This window comes from Euleptes europaea, chromosome 11 (assembly GCF_029931775.1).
Source record: "Euleptes europaea isolate rEulEur1 chromosome 11, rEulEur1.hap1, whole genome shotgun sequence".
Lineage (NCBI taxonomy): Eukaryota > Metazoa > Chordata > Lepidosauria > Squamata > Sphaerodactylidae > Euleptes > Euleptes europaea.
This window is the reverse complement of record NC_079322.1, coordinates 70,220,572-70,237,237: the sequence shown is the minus strand read 5'-3', so window position 1 is coordinate 70,237,237 and position 16,666 is coordinate 70,220,572. Positions and strand designations below refer to the sequence as shown.

General features: G+C 45.6%; 1 protein-coding gene across 1 annotated transcript in view; it reads left to right on the top strand.

Moving 5' to 3' along the window:
- DPP6 (dipeptidyl peptidase like 6) overlaps nucleotides 1–16,666 on the top strand; it is a 442,706-nt gene that overhangs the window by 389,666 nt on the left and 36,374 nt on the right. The window contains exons 13-16 of the mRNA XM_056856977.1: nucleotides 3,674–3,781; nucleotides 6,238–6,329; nucleotides 8,142–8,189; nucleotides 11,246–11,361. Of these exons, the coding sequence (XP_056712955.1) occupies nucleotides 3,674–3,781; nucleotides 6,238–6,329; nucleotides 8,142–8,189; nucleotides 11,246–11,361 (364 nt within the window). The remainder of the gene's footprint in view (nucleotides 1–3,673; nucleotides 3,782–6,237; nucleotides 6,330–8,141; nucleotides 8,190–11,245; nucleotides 11,362–16,666) is intronic.

Here is a 16,666-nt window from a genome sequence, read left to right as displayed (position 1 = left end):
GCCCATCTGGCTCAGTTCAGTGGCTAGTCTCTGCTGAAGGGGTGGGGTTGTGGCTCAGTGGCAGAGCATCTGCTTGGCATGCAAAAGGTCTCTGGTTCAGTCCCTGGCATCTCCAGTTAAAAGGACCAGGCAAGTAGGTGATGGGAAAGTCCTCTTACCAGAGACTCTGGAGAGCCGCTGCCTGTCCGAGTAGACAATACTGACCTTGATCGACCAAAGGTCAGAGTCATGTGTATATGTGAAGTTAAGGGCTTAGGCGTACCACTGGGGTTGCTACTTCCTCATATTTTCAGCTCTCCCAGCTTCTCCCCCAGTTTCTGGCTCTTAGCAGCAGGCCAATGAGCCAGCAGCATGATATTAATCACTGCAGAGTGTAATGGCATTTGACACAACTCCACAGAGGAGCGCAAACTGCTTTCCCAAGAAAGCCTGTCAGAATTGCCTTTCATTGCAAGGCTATTCCAAGCTTCTTCATTTGACTAAGTGGGTGATTAATAGGTTATCTCCTTTTCTCTTTTTTTTCACTCTCCCAAATTATCAAGCTGTAATAGCTTTACAAATGACTGAGTAGTAGATTGATAGATTTTTAAGGTCAGAAGGCAATTCTGGGATTATTACAGCCAGGCGTCCTTGTATAACACCGGTTTATTGAATCTTCCCTGGCTGCTGTTAGATCAAGTCCACTCCTGGCTCCGCCAGACAACAATTGCCCTCACCACTGATTGGGCGGGGGGAGTTGGCCAGGTTTGGGATTGAACACACACACAAACACACACCCACACACCACTGCCAGGTGTGATCTAATGCCTAGCTTGCTTGCATCTTTTTACACATAGACGCTCTTTCTGTGCCATCCCCTAGTGACTAGAGGCAAAGTGTACTCATGTTCAGATGTGTGTGTACAGATGTCAGCATGTTCTGTGAGCATGGTCGCATCATACACTATGGGCACTTTCACACATGCCGAATAATACACTTTCGATCCACTTTCAATGCCTTTTGCAGCTGGATTTTACTGTGTGAAACAGCAAAATCCACTTGCAAACGATTGTTAAAGTGCATCGAAAGTGGATTGAAAGTGCATTACACACACACACACACACACGGACCTTTATTGGCATAATAACCATATTGGCAGATGTATTTAAAAAGTGCATTATTTAAGATGGGTGAAAACACATTGACTCTGGCCGTAAGTGGAAGCAGGTCACATAGAATGCAAAAGAAGCAGACAAGAAGCGGTTCAGAGTTGTCATTCAAGCTCAACACTAGGTGTTGACATGCATACATACTGTGCATGCGTAATGCTTTTTAACTTAGCTTTCCTCACTGTAGAGGAAAGCCAGCCTGCATGTGGAAAAGAAATACATAACAGGACCCCGACTTTTGGTGGTCTGTTCCCCCTTGTTACCTTAATTTTTCATTCCCGTCCAGCCATTTTCCTGTGTGCTTTAGCAAAGCCAAAATAGATTATATGAAGAAGCATTCTGGTCCTGCCAGACATTGAAAATCTCTCTCTGTCTCCTCTCTTGGCTGGTTCTCAGTAACAGGGCATGGTTCATGGTCCTCTCACGCTCTGAACATGCAGTGCGAATCACAATTTTTCGTCTTCTATCAGCCAAGATCTGGGAATCTGGCCAAGAACCAATCGCCTTTTTAACCACTTGTATTCACATTTCACAATGTGGCTTGGCAATTTCAGTTTAGGAGCACTGGAAAAAAAAACAAGGTGAGTGCAGAAGGAGAGGCTGTGGCTCAGTGGTAGAGCATCTTCTGGGCATGCAGAAGGTCCCAGGTTCAATCCCTGGCATCTCCAGTTAAAGGGACTAGGCAAGTAGGTGATATGAAAGACCTCTACCTGAGACCCTGGAGAGCTGCTGCCGGTCTGAGTAGACTCCCCACTCCTCCACATGAGCAGCGGAGGCTAATCTGGTGAACTGGATTTGTTTCCCCACTCCTACACACGAAGCCAGCTGGGTGACCTTGGCAAGTTACATCTCTATTAGAGCTCTCTCCACCCCACCTACCTCACAGAGTGTCTGTTGTGGGGAGGGGAAGGGAAGGTGATTGTAAGCCGGTTTGAGTCTCCCTTAAGTGGTAAAGAAAGTTGGCATGTAAAACCCTCCTCCCCCTCCTTCTTCTTCTTGCAACAATTTAGGCTGTTTGTTTACCAGAGCCATCTTTGTTGGTCAGGACACAGAGTACAGAAAGTTGCATAGGGCTTAGGTGGTTGGGCCAACTTCCATTCCACATGACGAGCCTTTGGATAAGAATTTCCAAGGGCTAATGAGACCCAAGCGCCTGCCCCCCACAATCTGCGGCTTCTCTTCAATAATGTAATTCATGCCGTGTAATTTTCAGTAAAGCTAAGAGAATGAGAATCATTAGCGGACTCGTCACACCGTGACAACATGAATTAGGGAGACTTAAACGCAGAGTTATCTTGAAACCCGTGCAATGAAGATCCCTTCTTACAATGCCAGCAGGAGCTGAAGCTTGCGGAGAATCAGAGAAAGCAGGAGAGGCAGAGAGTGCTATTTTTGTAGAGAATGGTGATGGGGTTAGACTGAGGGGGGAAGAGGTGGGGCTGGCTGCCATCACTGGTATGGCAGAGCAGCTAAGGGGATGCACTGAAATCGCAGATTCAGTTATCATCTGAGCCATACAGTCATTTGGCTTCTTAGTTTGACTGACAGTATGATCCTAAGCAGCATTATACCCTATGAGGAAAGGTTGAAGTCCTATGAGGAAAGGTTGAAGAAGCTGGGTATGTTCAGCCTGAAGAGGAGAAGACTGAGGTGATAGGATAACCATCTTCAAGTACCGGAAGGGCTGTCATATAGAGGAGGGTGCCGAGTTGTTTTCTGTTGCCGCAGAATGGGTTGAAATTAAATCAAAAGAGTTCCTGTCTAGACATTAGGAAGAATCTTCTAACAGTTAGAGCAGTTCCTCAGTGGAACAGCCTTCCTCGGGAGGTGGTCAGCTCTCCTTCCCTGGAGGTTTTTAAGCAGAGGTTAGATGGCCATCTGTCAGCAATGCTGATTCTATTATCTGAGGCAGATGATGAGAAGGAGGGCCTCTTGGCCATCTTCTGGGCATGGAGTAGGGATCACTGGTGGTGTTGGGGGGAGGTAGTTGTGAATTTCCTGCATTGTGCAGGGGGTTGGACTAGATGACCCTAGTTGTCCCTTCCAACTCTATGATTCTATGATTCTACCCTTCTACGTCAGTGGGCTTAGAAGGATGAAACTCTGCTTAGGATTGCACTGTGACAGTAGGGTGCTATGCAGGGTTACTGCTGTCCAGGCGAAATGAAAAGAAAAACATTCGACCCCTGCCACTTCCACCATCTCAGGGCAGAGAAGGGATTGGCCAAGGATCAGATATAGCCGCTGACCACGAGACAGTGCTGACTGTCATTCAAATATTAGTCACAACCTCCATGTGACCTCTCCCAGTGGCTTCATATTGATGTTAAATAGCATGGGGGACATGATGGAGCCTTGTGGTGGTTCTTTGTGTAGAATTCCAGCCACATTCCAGGAAGGTCCATGACTGGAGTCCTGTGATGACCCTGCCAGAAGGAAAGAACAGCCATTGCTGCGGTCTTGAAGGATCTGTTTTTAAAAGCTTGCATACTTAATATTCCTCTCCATTGGCTTGTCACTTACAGAACGAAGAACCTATCTTCTCCAAAGATGGCAAGAAGTTCTTCTTTGTCCGAGCTATTCTTCAGGGGGGGCGAGGCAAATTTTATCACATTTCCATGTCGTCTTCTCAGGTGAGGCAAATCCGTACTGCTTCCGTCGAGTATATGGATGAGCTGTGATAACCATAAAGTGATATTTTGATTAGATAGCACAATTGTCTCTAGAGGAATCACTTCCAAAGTATCACTAGAACGTGCCACTCTGTTAAAGACCTAGATTTCAATTTATACTTTTCCATGCATTGGGTCTAATTTGTCTATCCTCAGTGAACAGATTCCCAATCTCAGTTGAGTGAGGCAGTTCTTCCTAAAGAAGTGAAAGGGAAGGAGATGCAAGATTCCTCACTGTTCCCTCCTAGTTCATGGTCCATTGTCCCTTCAATAGGGTTGCCAACCTCCAGGTGGTGGCTGGAGATCTCCTGATATTACAACTGATCTCCAGGTGACAAAGGTGAAAAAGGTCCCCCTGGAGAAAATGGCCACTTTGAAAGGTGGACTCTATTGCATTATGCCCCACCAAAGGCCCTCCCCTCCCCAAACCCTGCCCTCCTGAGCCCCCACCCCCCAAAATTTCCAGGTATTTCCCAACCCGGAGCTGCCCACCCTACCCTTGAATGGGCCAATAATGCTGTTCCTGGCTCTTGCCGGGGAGGGCAGGATATAAATAAGATTTGTTATTGTTATTATTGTTATTCTCAGCAGTGAGTTCTGTATGTTTCTTTAAACCATATTTTCACCACTGGTGACCCACCAAGCTAAAATGCAGTTTGACAGCCCTGCATCTTAACCAGCACAGCAACAAAATCAGCTGCTTGGTCAGATTATGCAGGTAAAGGCCACTGATCAGGCTTGCTTACAATAAAGCATGCTCCATGGCAGCGACTGAAGCCTTTGCCCTTTTGCTGTCCGCAATCAGTGTCAGATTTAACAACCACATAGAAATTATGTACAAAACAAATTCTAAATTAATAGAAAGAGGCTGAGAGATTGTAACGTCTGAGACCCAGCGAAAACTAGTAGTTGGGGAGATCCCGGTTGTGCTTATTAAGGAAAACCTGCACTGCTGCAGAAAAGCTCCGGAGCTGGGAAGAATAGAGCATGCTCAGTCTCCCCTCATTATAGCCATGATTGTGCTAACTATCAAGAAGTCTCCGAAAATGCCACAACCAGCTGAATGCTGGACAGCAGCCTTCCTCCGATACTGCAGTCAAGAGCTCTGCTCACAACCTAAGTTCGATCCTGACAGAAGTCGGTTTCAGGCAGCCGGCTCAAGGTTGACTCGGCCTTGCAGCCTTCCGAGGTCTGTAAAATGAGTACCCAGCTTGCTGAGGGTAAAGGGTACACGACTGTGGATGGCACTGGCAAACCACCCCATAATCAAAGTCTGCCTAGTAAACGTCAAGATGTGACATCACCCCCTGGGTCAGGATTGACCCGGTGCTTGCACAGGTGCTTGCACCTTTAGCTTTAATAAGAAGAGAAGTGAGCCAGCATGGTGTAGTGGTTATGAGCAGCGGACTCTAACCTGGAGAACCGGGTTCGATTCCCCACTCCTCCACATGAGGCCTGCTGGGGGACCTTGGGCCAGTCACAGTTCTCCAAGAACTCTCTCAGCCCCTGCTGAGGCAATGGCAAACCACCTCAGAACATCTCTTGCCTTGAAAAGCCTACGGAGGTGCCATAAGTCAGCTGTGACTTGACGGCACTTCCCACCACAATAAGAGAACATTTGCCAAGCCCCACGTGAGCTGTATTCTTCTTCACCATTCATAAGCTGTGCTTGCCTGCTCTGCTTATTGCATGGAGGGGAGTGGGACCACCTCCACTTATTTATAGGTGAGAAAAAGAAGCCCAGGCCATAGAGCCATGTGGCCAGCGTGGTGTAGTGGTTAAGAGCAGTGGTTTGGAGCGGTGGACTCTGATCTGGAGAACCGGGTTTGATTCCCCACTCCTCCACATGAGCGGTGGAGGCTAATCTGGTGAACTGGATTTGTTTTCCCACTCCTACCCATGAAGCCAGCTGGGTGACTTTGGGCTAGTCACATCTCTCGTAGAGCTCTCTCAGGGTGTTTATTGTGGGGAGGGGAAGGGAAGGCGATCATAAGCCAGTTTGATTCTTCCTTAAGTGGGAGAGAAAGTTGGCATCTAAAAACCAACTCTTCTCCTCCTCCTCCTCTCATTTTGTTTCACCTGCCTGCTCCTAAGCCCCTGAAAAATGCGAGTTTTGCCAGTCAACTCATCTCTGTTTGTTATGGCTTGGCAATTCTTTGGTGGAGGCAGGGAGTGAAATAAGCAGCCTTCCCCACTTGCCATCAGGAGACCGACAAAGGTGTTCAAGAACTCCTGGGATACAGTTATATGAAGCGGGTATTCGGCTCGATTTACATATTATGCTTATACGTCTTGTGGTGCGACATGCTGTAGTGGAGAGCCTGCTCTGAAGAAGATAAAGCAGAGCGGTGTGGCTAGTCAGGACACTGTGCTGCGTCCTTTCTGAAATGCCGTCTTTTCCTCTCTTGTCTTTGCAGCCCAACAGCAGCAGCGATAACTTGCAGACCGTCACGTCTGGTGACTGGGATGTGACCAAGATTTTGGGATATGATGAAAAGAGGCACAAAATGTAAGTAGGGAGGGGATGTGGCTCAGCCTCTGTTTTGCATGCAGAAGGTCCCAGGTTCAATCCTTGACATCTCCAGTTAAAAGGACCAGGCTGTAGGGGATGTGAAGGACCCCATCCTGAGACCCTGGAGAGCCGCTGCCGGTCTGAGTAGACAATACTGACCTTGATGGACCAAGAGTCTCAGTGGGCTAAGGCAGGTGATGTGAAAGACCCCCGCCTGAGAGATGCTGCCAGTCTGAGTGGACAATACTGACTTTTAAGGACCAAGGGTCTGACTCAGTATAAGGCAGATTCATGCATTCATGTGGTTAAGTAAATTTAAATCCTGCCTTAGCGTCCATCTTTTTGAAGGCTGTTGATAGTCATGTCTGACATTGATTATACATGTTTTGGTGTCTAGTCCTTCGTGGCCCACTGAGACCTCGGAGATTTGTGCTCACATAGCCTTGGATTGCTTTGTGTGTCTAGTCCTTCATTTCCCAGATGGGAAATGAATGTGTCACAGGATTATTGGAAGACGCAGGTATCAGATGTTTTACCCTGTTGCAAATCCATTGAGATTAGGTGGAATCCTGTGGAGTAAGTAAGTTGAGAGTAACTAAAGAGCCCTGTGGCACAGAGTGGTAAGCTGCAGTACTGCAGTCCAAGCTCTGCTCATGACCTGAGTTCAATCCCAAGAGAAGTTGGTTTCAGGTAGCCGGCTCAAGGTTGACTCAGCCTTCCATCCTTCTGAATAAAATGAGTACCCATCGGTAAAATGAGTACCCAGCTTGCTGGGGGTAAAGTGTAGACAACTGGGGAAGGCAATGGCAAACCACCCCCAAAACAATCTGCTTAGGAATTGTTGGGATGTGATGTCACCCCATGGGTCAATAATGACCTGGTGCTTGCACAGGGGACTACCTTTACTTTTAAGTAACTTGAATATTATGACTCAGGAGCATTTTGGACATACCTGCTGAGCCTTCACTTAATACTGATCACATTATATAACCCAAGTTTATGGAGAAAGCAATCCTAAGTAGGTCTACGCAGAAGTGAGTCCTGTGTTATTCGTTGGGGCTTACTCCCAGGAAAGTGACTTTTGGACTGCATATACTTGTAGATTTTTGCTTGTAAAACTTGGAGCATTTTTCATATCTAAAGTCAATGTTATCTTTTGGGGGGGGAAGGATGGGGTTCCATACAGTGTATGTGAAATTTCTGAAACATTTGGGTGCATTTGAGGGTCACCCTGAGTTTTTATAAAACATCTATTAGACTCTGTCCAATTGATCACTGTTTTCCTATTGCATTTGAATGAATGAGATTCTTTAGTAGTTTGCAAGCCACAGTTGGAAGGCAGCAGCTAATTTTGCACATTTAACCGCATGCAACTAACAATTTCCATATCATTTTGACAAACATATCAGATGTTCAGCTGCAGTTCATGAACACAACTGCAATTTCTTTGACAGCTGTTATAAAATGTGATGGATCTTAGTCAGCCCTTCATAAATAATATGCAGATGTGCAAATCACAAGCCTTGGAAAAATGTAATTTTTTGAAAAGCTCAATTTTCAATCCTTGTTTCTGATTCTTTTGCCATCATGTTCTGGAAATTATAATTTACGATAATGTGAGCTAGAGTCTTTCTGAGAAAGTGACTGGAATAGTCAAGATTTAACTTGGAGACCGGGGGCTTTAGAAGGGGAGGGGAGTGAACTATGTATAACCTGCAGGCTTACTACCTCTATTTTACATAAATGATAATTCTGAAGAGGTAAATAATTCTAAAACTGTAATTATATTATATGTGCATTTTATTTCAGCTATTTCCTCAGCACAGAAGAATTGCCAAGAAAACGACATTTATACAGGTATGAATTATTCAATCTGAAAAGGCAATTTTTAGATTACCTCCCTGAAAAGAGGCCATTGCTGAGTCTTCTCACAACTGAACCATTTCACTGCAAAGTAAGCCCAAATTGAATAGACACAATAATGTCACAGAAGTGGATGAGGACTTGATGATCAGCTTCTCAAGCTTTTTTTTCTTTCAAAGAGGATTGACACTCTAATAGGAATTGGGGGGGAGGGGTTTAGAGGGAAAAAATGTATCATAAAGATGTTCACAGTGGCAAGGATTCATCCTTTTAGCTATCATTTTGCTGCCTTCAGAGAAATTGTGCACCATCGTCACCCCCGAATTCTAGGCAAAGCAAATTCACAGAAGGGCTTTGTAGCTGGGAGGGGTTGTGGGCCCCACCCTCCCAGCTGGAAGAAGAGAGCCGGCTGCCAAGCGGCGGGTGCAGGGAACCGTCGCCAGGACAGAGCGAGAGAGTAGAGCAGCCAAACAAGCTGCAAGCCGGTGGGCTGGTTGTGGCCTAGCACACGTGCAGTTGAGTGAGGCAGGCTGGCAGTAATGGCTGCAATCGGTGGGGAGGGTATTTCCTTATGGTTAAGGGGGGGTAAGGACAGGGAGGAGGCGCAGACCAACTGGAGACCTGGTGGCAGTTCCAGATGTTAGAGAAGGCCAGGTCAAGTGACGCTTGGGGAGGACTAGGGACACAGAAAACAGAACACCCAGGTTGAGGGAGGAGTGAAGAGAACTGCCCTCCTCATCCTCGAGTTCAGTGGGTGAAAGGGAAAGGTGAACACATGAAGCTGCCCTACACTGAATCAGACCCTGGTCCATTGAAGTCAGTATTGTCTACTCAGACCAGCAGCAGATCTCCAGGGTCTCAGTCAGGGGTCTTTGACATCACCTACTTACCTGGTCCCTTTAACTGGAGATGCCGGGGATTGAACCTGGGACCTCCTGTATGCCAAACAGATGCTCTACCACTGAGCCACAGCCCCTCCCCATCAATAAGAGATCTATAAGAGGAGACCAAACAAACAGAGTTAATCATTCCTCAAGTGGTACAGTTATTTGTGGAAGAATGCCCTCATGGCACCATGACCACACACACACACCCCCGTCTGTTTCACTCCCCCACCTTGCACGTGGGATGGGGCATCCCAACAGGGCCCACAGGCTTCCAATTGTTTTGCAGCTGCTTTTGGTGCCACAAAACAAGCTGATCAGATTAAGGGCACAAGTGTCAAAACTTTTATTTGTATCTGCCCTAAGCTAAGCTTTACCTAAGCTAAAAACATTTAAACATAAGAAAGGCCATGCTGGATCAGACCAAGGCCCATCAAGTCCAGCAGTCTGTTCACACAGTGGCCAACCAGGTGCCTCTAGGAAGCCCACCAACAAGACGACTGCAGCAGCATTGTCCTGCCTGTCTTCCACAGCACCTAATATAATAGGCATGCTCCTCTGATCCTGGAAAGAATAGGTATGCATCATGACTAGTATCCATTTTTACCAGTAGTCATGAATATCCCTCTCCTCCATGAACATGTCCACTCCCCACTTAAAACCTTCCAAGTTGGCATTCACCACCACATCCTGGGTCAGGGAGTTCCACCATTTAACTATGTGTCTTGTGAAGAAATACTTCCTATTATCTGTTTTGAATCTCTCACCCTCCAGCTGATGACCCCGCACTCTAGTATTATGAGAGAGGGACAAAACCTTCTCCCTGTCCACTCTCTCCATACCATGCATAATTTTATAGACCTCTGTCACGTCTCCCCTTAACTGCCTTCTTTCCAAGCTAAACAGCCCTCGTGTTTTCACACATGCTGAATAATGCACTTTCAATCCACTTTCAAGGCACTTTAACGATCGTTTACAAGTGGATTTTGCCATTTCACACAGTAAAATCCATCTGCAAAGTGCATTGAAAGTGGATTGAAAGTGCATGATTTGGCATGTGTGAAAGTGCCCTAAAAGTATTTTAACCATTCCTCATAGGGCAGTTGCTCTAGCCCCCTGATCATTTTGGTCAATAATCGATTACCTCCATATTCAGAGATAGCCTGCTTCTGAGGGCCAAGCTAGATGTGATGGGGAGGGATTTGTGCCTACCTATTCTGTTTTGTGAAGTGGAAACTGGAGGCTCTGTTGTTGCTTTTGTAAAAAGAGCAGGTGGGTAAGGGGAGTTGGAGCCCTGCCTCCTCCCTCCCCAGTCTCACTTCACTGAACTCTGTTGCTTTTAAGCATTTGTCTTCCAGCTTGACCCTCTTCCAGTATCAAAGCCAGGCTGCAAGATAAATGTTTCAAGCAAAGAAGTACCAGAAGGTAAGGGGGGGTGAGACCCAACCTTAAAAACTAAGAGTTGGGTACTCAAGGTTGAGTGGAGAAAGATAAAATAATGTTATGTAGAAATATATTTATTTTAAGGCACTTATAGCAGGGTTAAATACATTACAAATGATAAAACAAGGCTCTATAGCAACTAATAGGTTGATAAACTGCCCTGACCTGGATGGCCCAGGCTAGCCTGATCTCGTCAGATCTCAGAAGATAAGCAGGGTCAGCCCTGGTTAGTATTTGGATGGGAGACCACCAAGGAATACCAGAGTTGCTGTGCAGGGGAAGGCACTGGCAAACCACCTCTGATAGTCTCTTGCCATGAAAACCCCAAAAAGGGGTCGCCATAAGTCGGCTGCGACTTGAAGGCACTTTACACACACACACACAGGTTGATAAACTTTACCCACACACCATACACATTTTGGCCAACTGGCCTTCATCAGTGGTCAGATGAAAACCCATATAACGCACACACGCACAAACAATATCCAAATGTATCACAATATACTGACAGAATTATAAAAGCCCAAGTATGTATGTAGGGTATATGTCAATATTCAAATCTGAAAGCCCACTAGGTGGGATACCTACAAGTAGTTCTACTCTGGGCTATATTAGTCTTGCGTACAGAGTGTGCATGCTAGTGTCAACCTGATAAAACAGAGCTTTGATTATGTCCATTTGCTCCCTGGCACTGATGCTCATGTCTCATTTTTCTTTTTTCAGCACCAGCCTTGGAGACTTCAACAGGCAATGTTTGTCCTGCGATTTGATCAACAACTGCACGTACTTCAGCGCGTCCTTCAGCCCCGACATGGCCTACTTCCTGCTGACCTGTGAAGGTAGGCTTTGCACGCTGTCTCAAGACCTGTCTTACACCGACTGCAATGTTCTGTTCTTGCAACCCTGAGCTTCACCTCACTGTTCTTTGGCCTCCAGATTTTTTATTCCTTTCCCCCCTCTCATTAAGGGGAGCTATCTTATTAAAGGTGGTGTGGACAGTGAGTGCCAAATGCACAACACTGTCCTTTACATCACTGCAGAGCCCATTGCGAAACAAACTCTGGTATTGCGGGACAAAAAAACTCCAGCTTGTGATCCCACACCAGTGACCGGTGTGAAGTTTGTCCATTTGCTTTCATGAGGGGAGAAGGTTTGTGCTGACAAAGAAATGGGCACATAGGGGAGGGGCCATGACTCAGTGGTAGAGCATCTGCTTGGCATGCAGAAGGTCCCCGGTTCAATCCCCCGGCATCTCCAGTTACAGGGACTAGGCAAGTAGGTGACGTGAAAGACCTCTGCCTGCGACCCTGAAGAGCTGCTGCCAGTCTGAGTAGACAGTACTGACTTTGATGGACCCAGGGTCTGATTCAGTAAAAGGAAGCTTCATGTGTTCATGTGTTCATCTCTTTCAGCCTTGGAAATGAAGGGGATCTGGAGTTTAGAATGGAAAGTACTTTAGGATGCCATCAGGTAGACTTCTAAGTGTGGTGGAAGAGGTTGGAACACCCAACTATCAATTGATAGCAAAAAGTTCAAAAGTAGATTAAAACAATGGTTACATAGTCATAAGGCACAGTGGCAAGGAAAATAATAAAGTCTTAGCTGGCTACAATATACTTACTAAGATGTTACATATTCTGTTGGCATAGGGGAGGGGCTGTGGCTCAGTGGCAGAGCCTCTGCTTGGCATGTAGAAGGTTCCAGGTTCAATCACCAGCATCTCCAGGTAAAGGGTAGTTTGGAGGCAGGTAGGTGATGTGAAAGACCCCTGCCTGAGACCCTGGAGAGCTACTGTCAGTCTGAGTAGACAATACTGACTTGGATGGACCAAGGGTCTGATTCAGTATAAGGCAGCTTCATGTGTTCATGATTTCATGTGCTACAATATAAAGCTTTTTTTGTTGCTGTTATCAAGTTCTTCCTCCTGCCAGCATCACAGGCACATTAAGAAATGTATTTATTTATTCATTGTCTTTGAATGAAAAGATGATTGAATCACCATGCATTAAAAAAACACATATGCTAAGTCAGCCTTTGCTCTAAAACCAATACAAGTGAAGATGGAGTTTTCCATAAATATGTTTTGACCAAAATAGAAAGTGATCAGCCTTGGTTTTGCGGAACTGCGAACGTAGTCCTGAACTGGAGCTCATTTCATACACCTTTTAAAATAAACATATGAGGTAAACACTGTTTTATCCTGTGTCCTGTGAGTTCCTGCTGGGAAGAAAGAGATAAAATTCATTTGGCAGAGAGAAAGGCAGGCAGCTGTCGGCTCTTCGTTCCAAGTTCTGCCGATCAAAACAGACCTTTACTTTACTGCTTGCAAGCTTATTAAGAAACGGGCCCAGCCAGTAATTAATGTCGGGGTGTCTCACTCAGGGCTTTTAGAGCATCCATCAGGCAGCTTTGCTGGGCTTCGCCGTGAGAACCAAGGACTTCCAAGGTGTATGGAATAAAAATTGTAAATGGAAATCTGGAGTGGGCAGCCATTGTTTCTGCCCTCTCGCAATCAGCCGTGTGGCAGACAACCCTGGGCACCCAACTGAATTTCCAAGACAAGCAAAAAGGAAACATTGTGGTATTAGTGGTTGTAGACAACATGGAGATTAAATGATTGCAAAACGTTTCAAGACCAAATGGAGGGAGAACAGTGCGGACAAATAAAATGTTGCGTGAAACGTAAACCATTCGTGTGGAAATGGCCAAAATCTTGCATACTATACTGTGAATATTGGTGTGTTGTTATAAAGATCTGGCTTTCCTGACTCAACTAGTTTTGTTCGAGTGAATCAATATAATTACTTCATTTTGGTAGGTGTCAGAATTTTCAAACCTTTCTAATTTCCTAAAATCTTCAGTTACTGGCAAGTTTCAACATTCACTGAGTATGCTCCATTTACCAAATCTTGTGTATTGTCTGCTCAGACTGGCTGCGACTCTCCAGTGTCTCAGATGGAAGTCTTTCACATCACCTCCTCTCTGATCTCTTTAACTGGAGATGCTGAGGATTGAACCTGGGACCTTCTGCATGCCACACAGATGCTCTGCTGCAAACTCCACCCTATTCACCGTGTTCACAAGCTGTAAAGTCAGAGGGAACATTTTGTTATTGGAGAGGGGCCATGAACAAGGATAAGGTCAAATTCAAATTCAAATTTATTAATACGGTCGACTGACCAATCATGTGCCAATACATCAAAGTTTCTGGAAACAAGGATAAGGTGTTTTCTCTGCTCTCTTTCAGAATTCTCTCAGCCCCACCTACCTCACAGGGTGTCTGTTGTAAGGAGGGGAAGGGAAGGTGATTGTAAGATCGAGTGGACTCTAATCTGGAGAACTGGGTTTCCTTCCCCACTCCTCCACATGAGCGGCAGACTCTAATCTGGTGAAATGGGTTGACTTCTCCACTCCTACCCATGAAGCCAGCTGGGTGTCCTTGGGCTAGTCACAGCTCTCAGAATTCTCTCAGCCCCATGTACCTCACAGGGTGTCTGTTGTGGGGAGGGGAAAGGAAGGTGATTCTTCCTTAAGTGGTAGAGAAAGTTGGCATATAAAAACCAACTCTCCTCCTCCTCCTCCTCTTCCTCCTCCTCCTCCTCCTCCTCCTGTGGAGGCACTTAATGCTAAGGCTGCCTTTTAACCAGAGGATGGAAATTCTCCTCTTGCCCCCACATTTGTGCTTGCAGCAACTATCTAAACAAAGAAGAGCTGTCCAGAACCTGCTAAAAGACTGTCTAGCGACAAGCAGGCAGTACAGAAAACTGGTTTATTTCCCCTGTCCCATTGTGGCCGAGCCTGGCATTTGGATTCTTGCCCGTAAGGTATTGTCGGTAGTTGCTTGCATATGACATCCTATTAAGTGATCTGTTCGGGCCCCGATTATTGCCCTCCGTCAGGCTGATTATCAAGGATGGTTCTCTTCTTTGTGTACCCCTGCAGCGAGAGAATGTAATTAATGCTCAGAGGCAAGTTGTGACCTTTTGCCACTGTTACTGTGGCTTTGGGGAGCATAAATTAGTTTCTGCTGTTTCAAAGCATGGCCAAGCTTAATCACTGGGCTGCATTTTATATTATAGTGGATGTCTTGTGAGCATTTGCATTTGGTTGCCCTTGTTTCCTGAGTCCCTAGTGCCCTTAATTCTGAAGGATGGTCATGGTTCTCCATTGTACCTGGCTCGCATATCAGATCTCCTCGAGGAGAAGAAAGTAGCCCATTCCCTTTAATCAGGGTAGTCCTTTAAAACCCGGGGCAGACTGGCAGTCTCTGACACAAATCTGAGCCATCAAAAGTGCAGTTACTCCAGAATAAAAATGGGCTCCTATTAGCTCACTTAATTTTTTTAAGAGAACATCTGTTCTGTCACCCTGTAACAACATAGTTATTAAAACGGGCTGTGATTAATTTAAATTGTCACTTGCGTGGAAGTCAGCATTATGTTGCTGCTTCCTTTGAGCAGACCGATCATTTGTATGTTATAAAATATTTCATTGTAGTGTGAAGCATCATTAATTTAATGTAAATTACCCTTAATTGCTCATTAACATAGGTAGAAAAAGAACAGGAAACAGGGTTAATGCAGAAGTGATTGGTGGCTTCCAGTTTACTGAAACGACATTTCCACGGGCAGAAGAAAGCTGACTTCCATGTCACTATGTAAAAATGTGAAGTTGATGATTCTGTACATCAGCCATCATGTTTGCTTACTGTGTACATACATTTAGGAAGAAGACATGGGCAAAGACATGGGATCGCTTTACTCTTCTCTAGTTAAACCTCACTTAGAGTATTGTGTTCAGTTTTGGGCACCACAATTAAAGAAGGATGTAGACAAGCTGGAACGTGTCCAGAGGAGGGCAACAAAGGTGGTGAGGGGTCTGGAGACCAAGTCCTGTGAGGAAAGGTTGAAGGAGCTGGGTATGTTTAGCCTGGAGAGGAGAAGAGTGCGAGGGGATATGATAACCATCTTCAAGTACTTGAAGGGCTGTCATATAGAGGAGGGTGCAGAGTTGTTTTCTGTTGCCCCAGAAGGTCGGACCAGAACCAACAAGTTGAAATTAAATCAAAAGAGTTTCTGGCTAAACATTAAGATGAACTTTCTGACAGTTAGAGCAGTTCCTCAGTAGAACAGGCTTCCTTGGGAGGTGGTGGGCTTTCCTTCTTTGGAGGATTTTAAGCAGAGGCTAGATGGTCAGCAATGTTGATTCTATGAACTTAGGCAGATCATGAGAGGGAGGGTAGGAAGGGTCATGTCAGTGTTTGGCTCTCATGGCCCTTTCTTACATACCCAGGGTAATGCCAATCGCCACTTTGGGGTCAGGAAACAATTTTCCTCGGAGCCAGATTGGCCAGAGATCTTGGAGGTGTTTTTTTTTTTTTTTTGGCCATCTTCTGGGCGTGGAGTAGGAGTCACTGGGGGGCGTGGGGGGGGGAAAGGTAGTTGTGAATTTCCTGCATTGTGCAGGGGGTTGAACTAGATGACCCTGGTGGCTGGATTCCCACAATGCCCCTGCTCACAAAAGTGCAGAATTCAGTGGTGTTGTACATTCTGAGAACAGGAGTGGTGGGTGTTTATTTCCAGCTTGGTGAAAGACCTTGGTTGAACTCATTACTCTGGAGTGCAGTGTTCCTGCCCCTGAAGATTTTCAAGCTTTAAGAAAAGCTGCCTCTTATACCTTCTATGCCAGCTGGATTCTTTATTAGGTTTATTGTTTTCTGATTTCCAGAGACCAATTTAGCTTTTAATGAACACTGCAGGGATATTGAGGACATTTGCCGGTGGATCTGTTGGAGGAAAAGATTCATACAGAGAAATGAGACGCAGAGTTTGCTGTTTTATGATGCACATTTGGTTTGAAGAAGGAAAGTCCTTGAAACGAACGTTTGCAGAACAGTAAAAATACAGAAGATCAGCATTGTTTGTTTGAAGGATGAGGATGCTGACAATGATTTTAGATTGCAGAAACTCCAGTTTTCTTTTTACTCTTCCTTTTGTTTCTGTTTTTTTTTAAGTAAAGTTTTGACTTTAAAAAGTGGCTTGACCCCAGAAAAAAATAATGTATAGGAGATCCACACGTACTGCAGGCCGTTCCCCCCAAAAAACATTTCACAAGCGGCTTGTGGTCCTTCTCTGTGGAGCTACT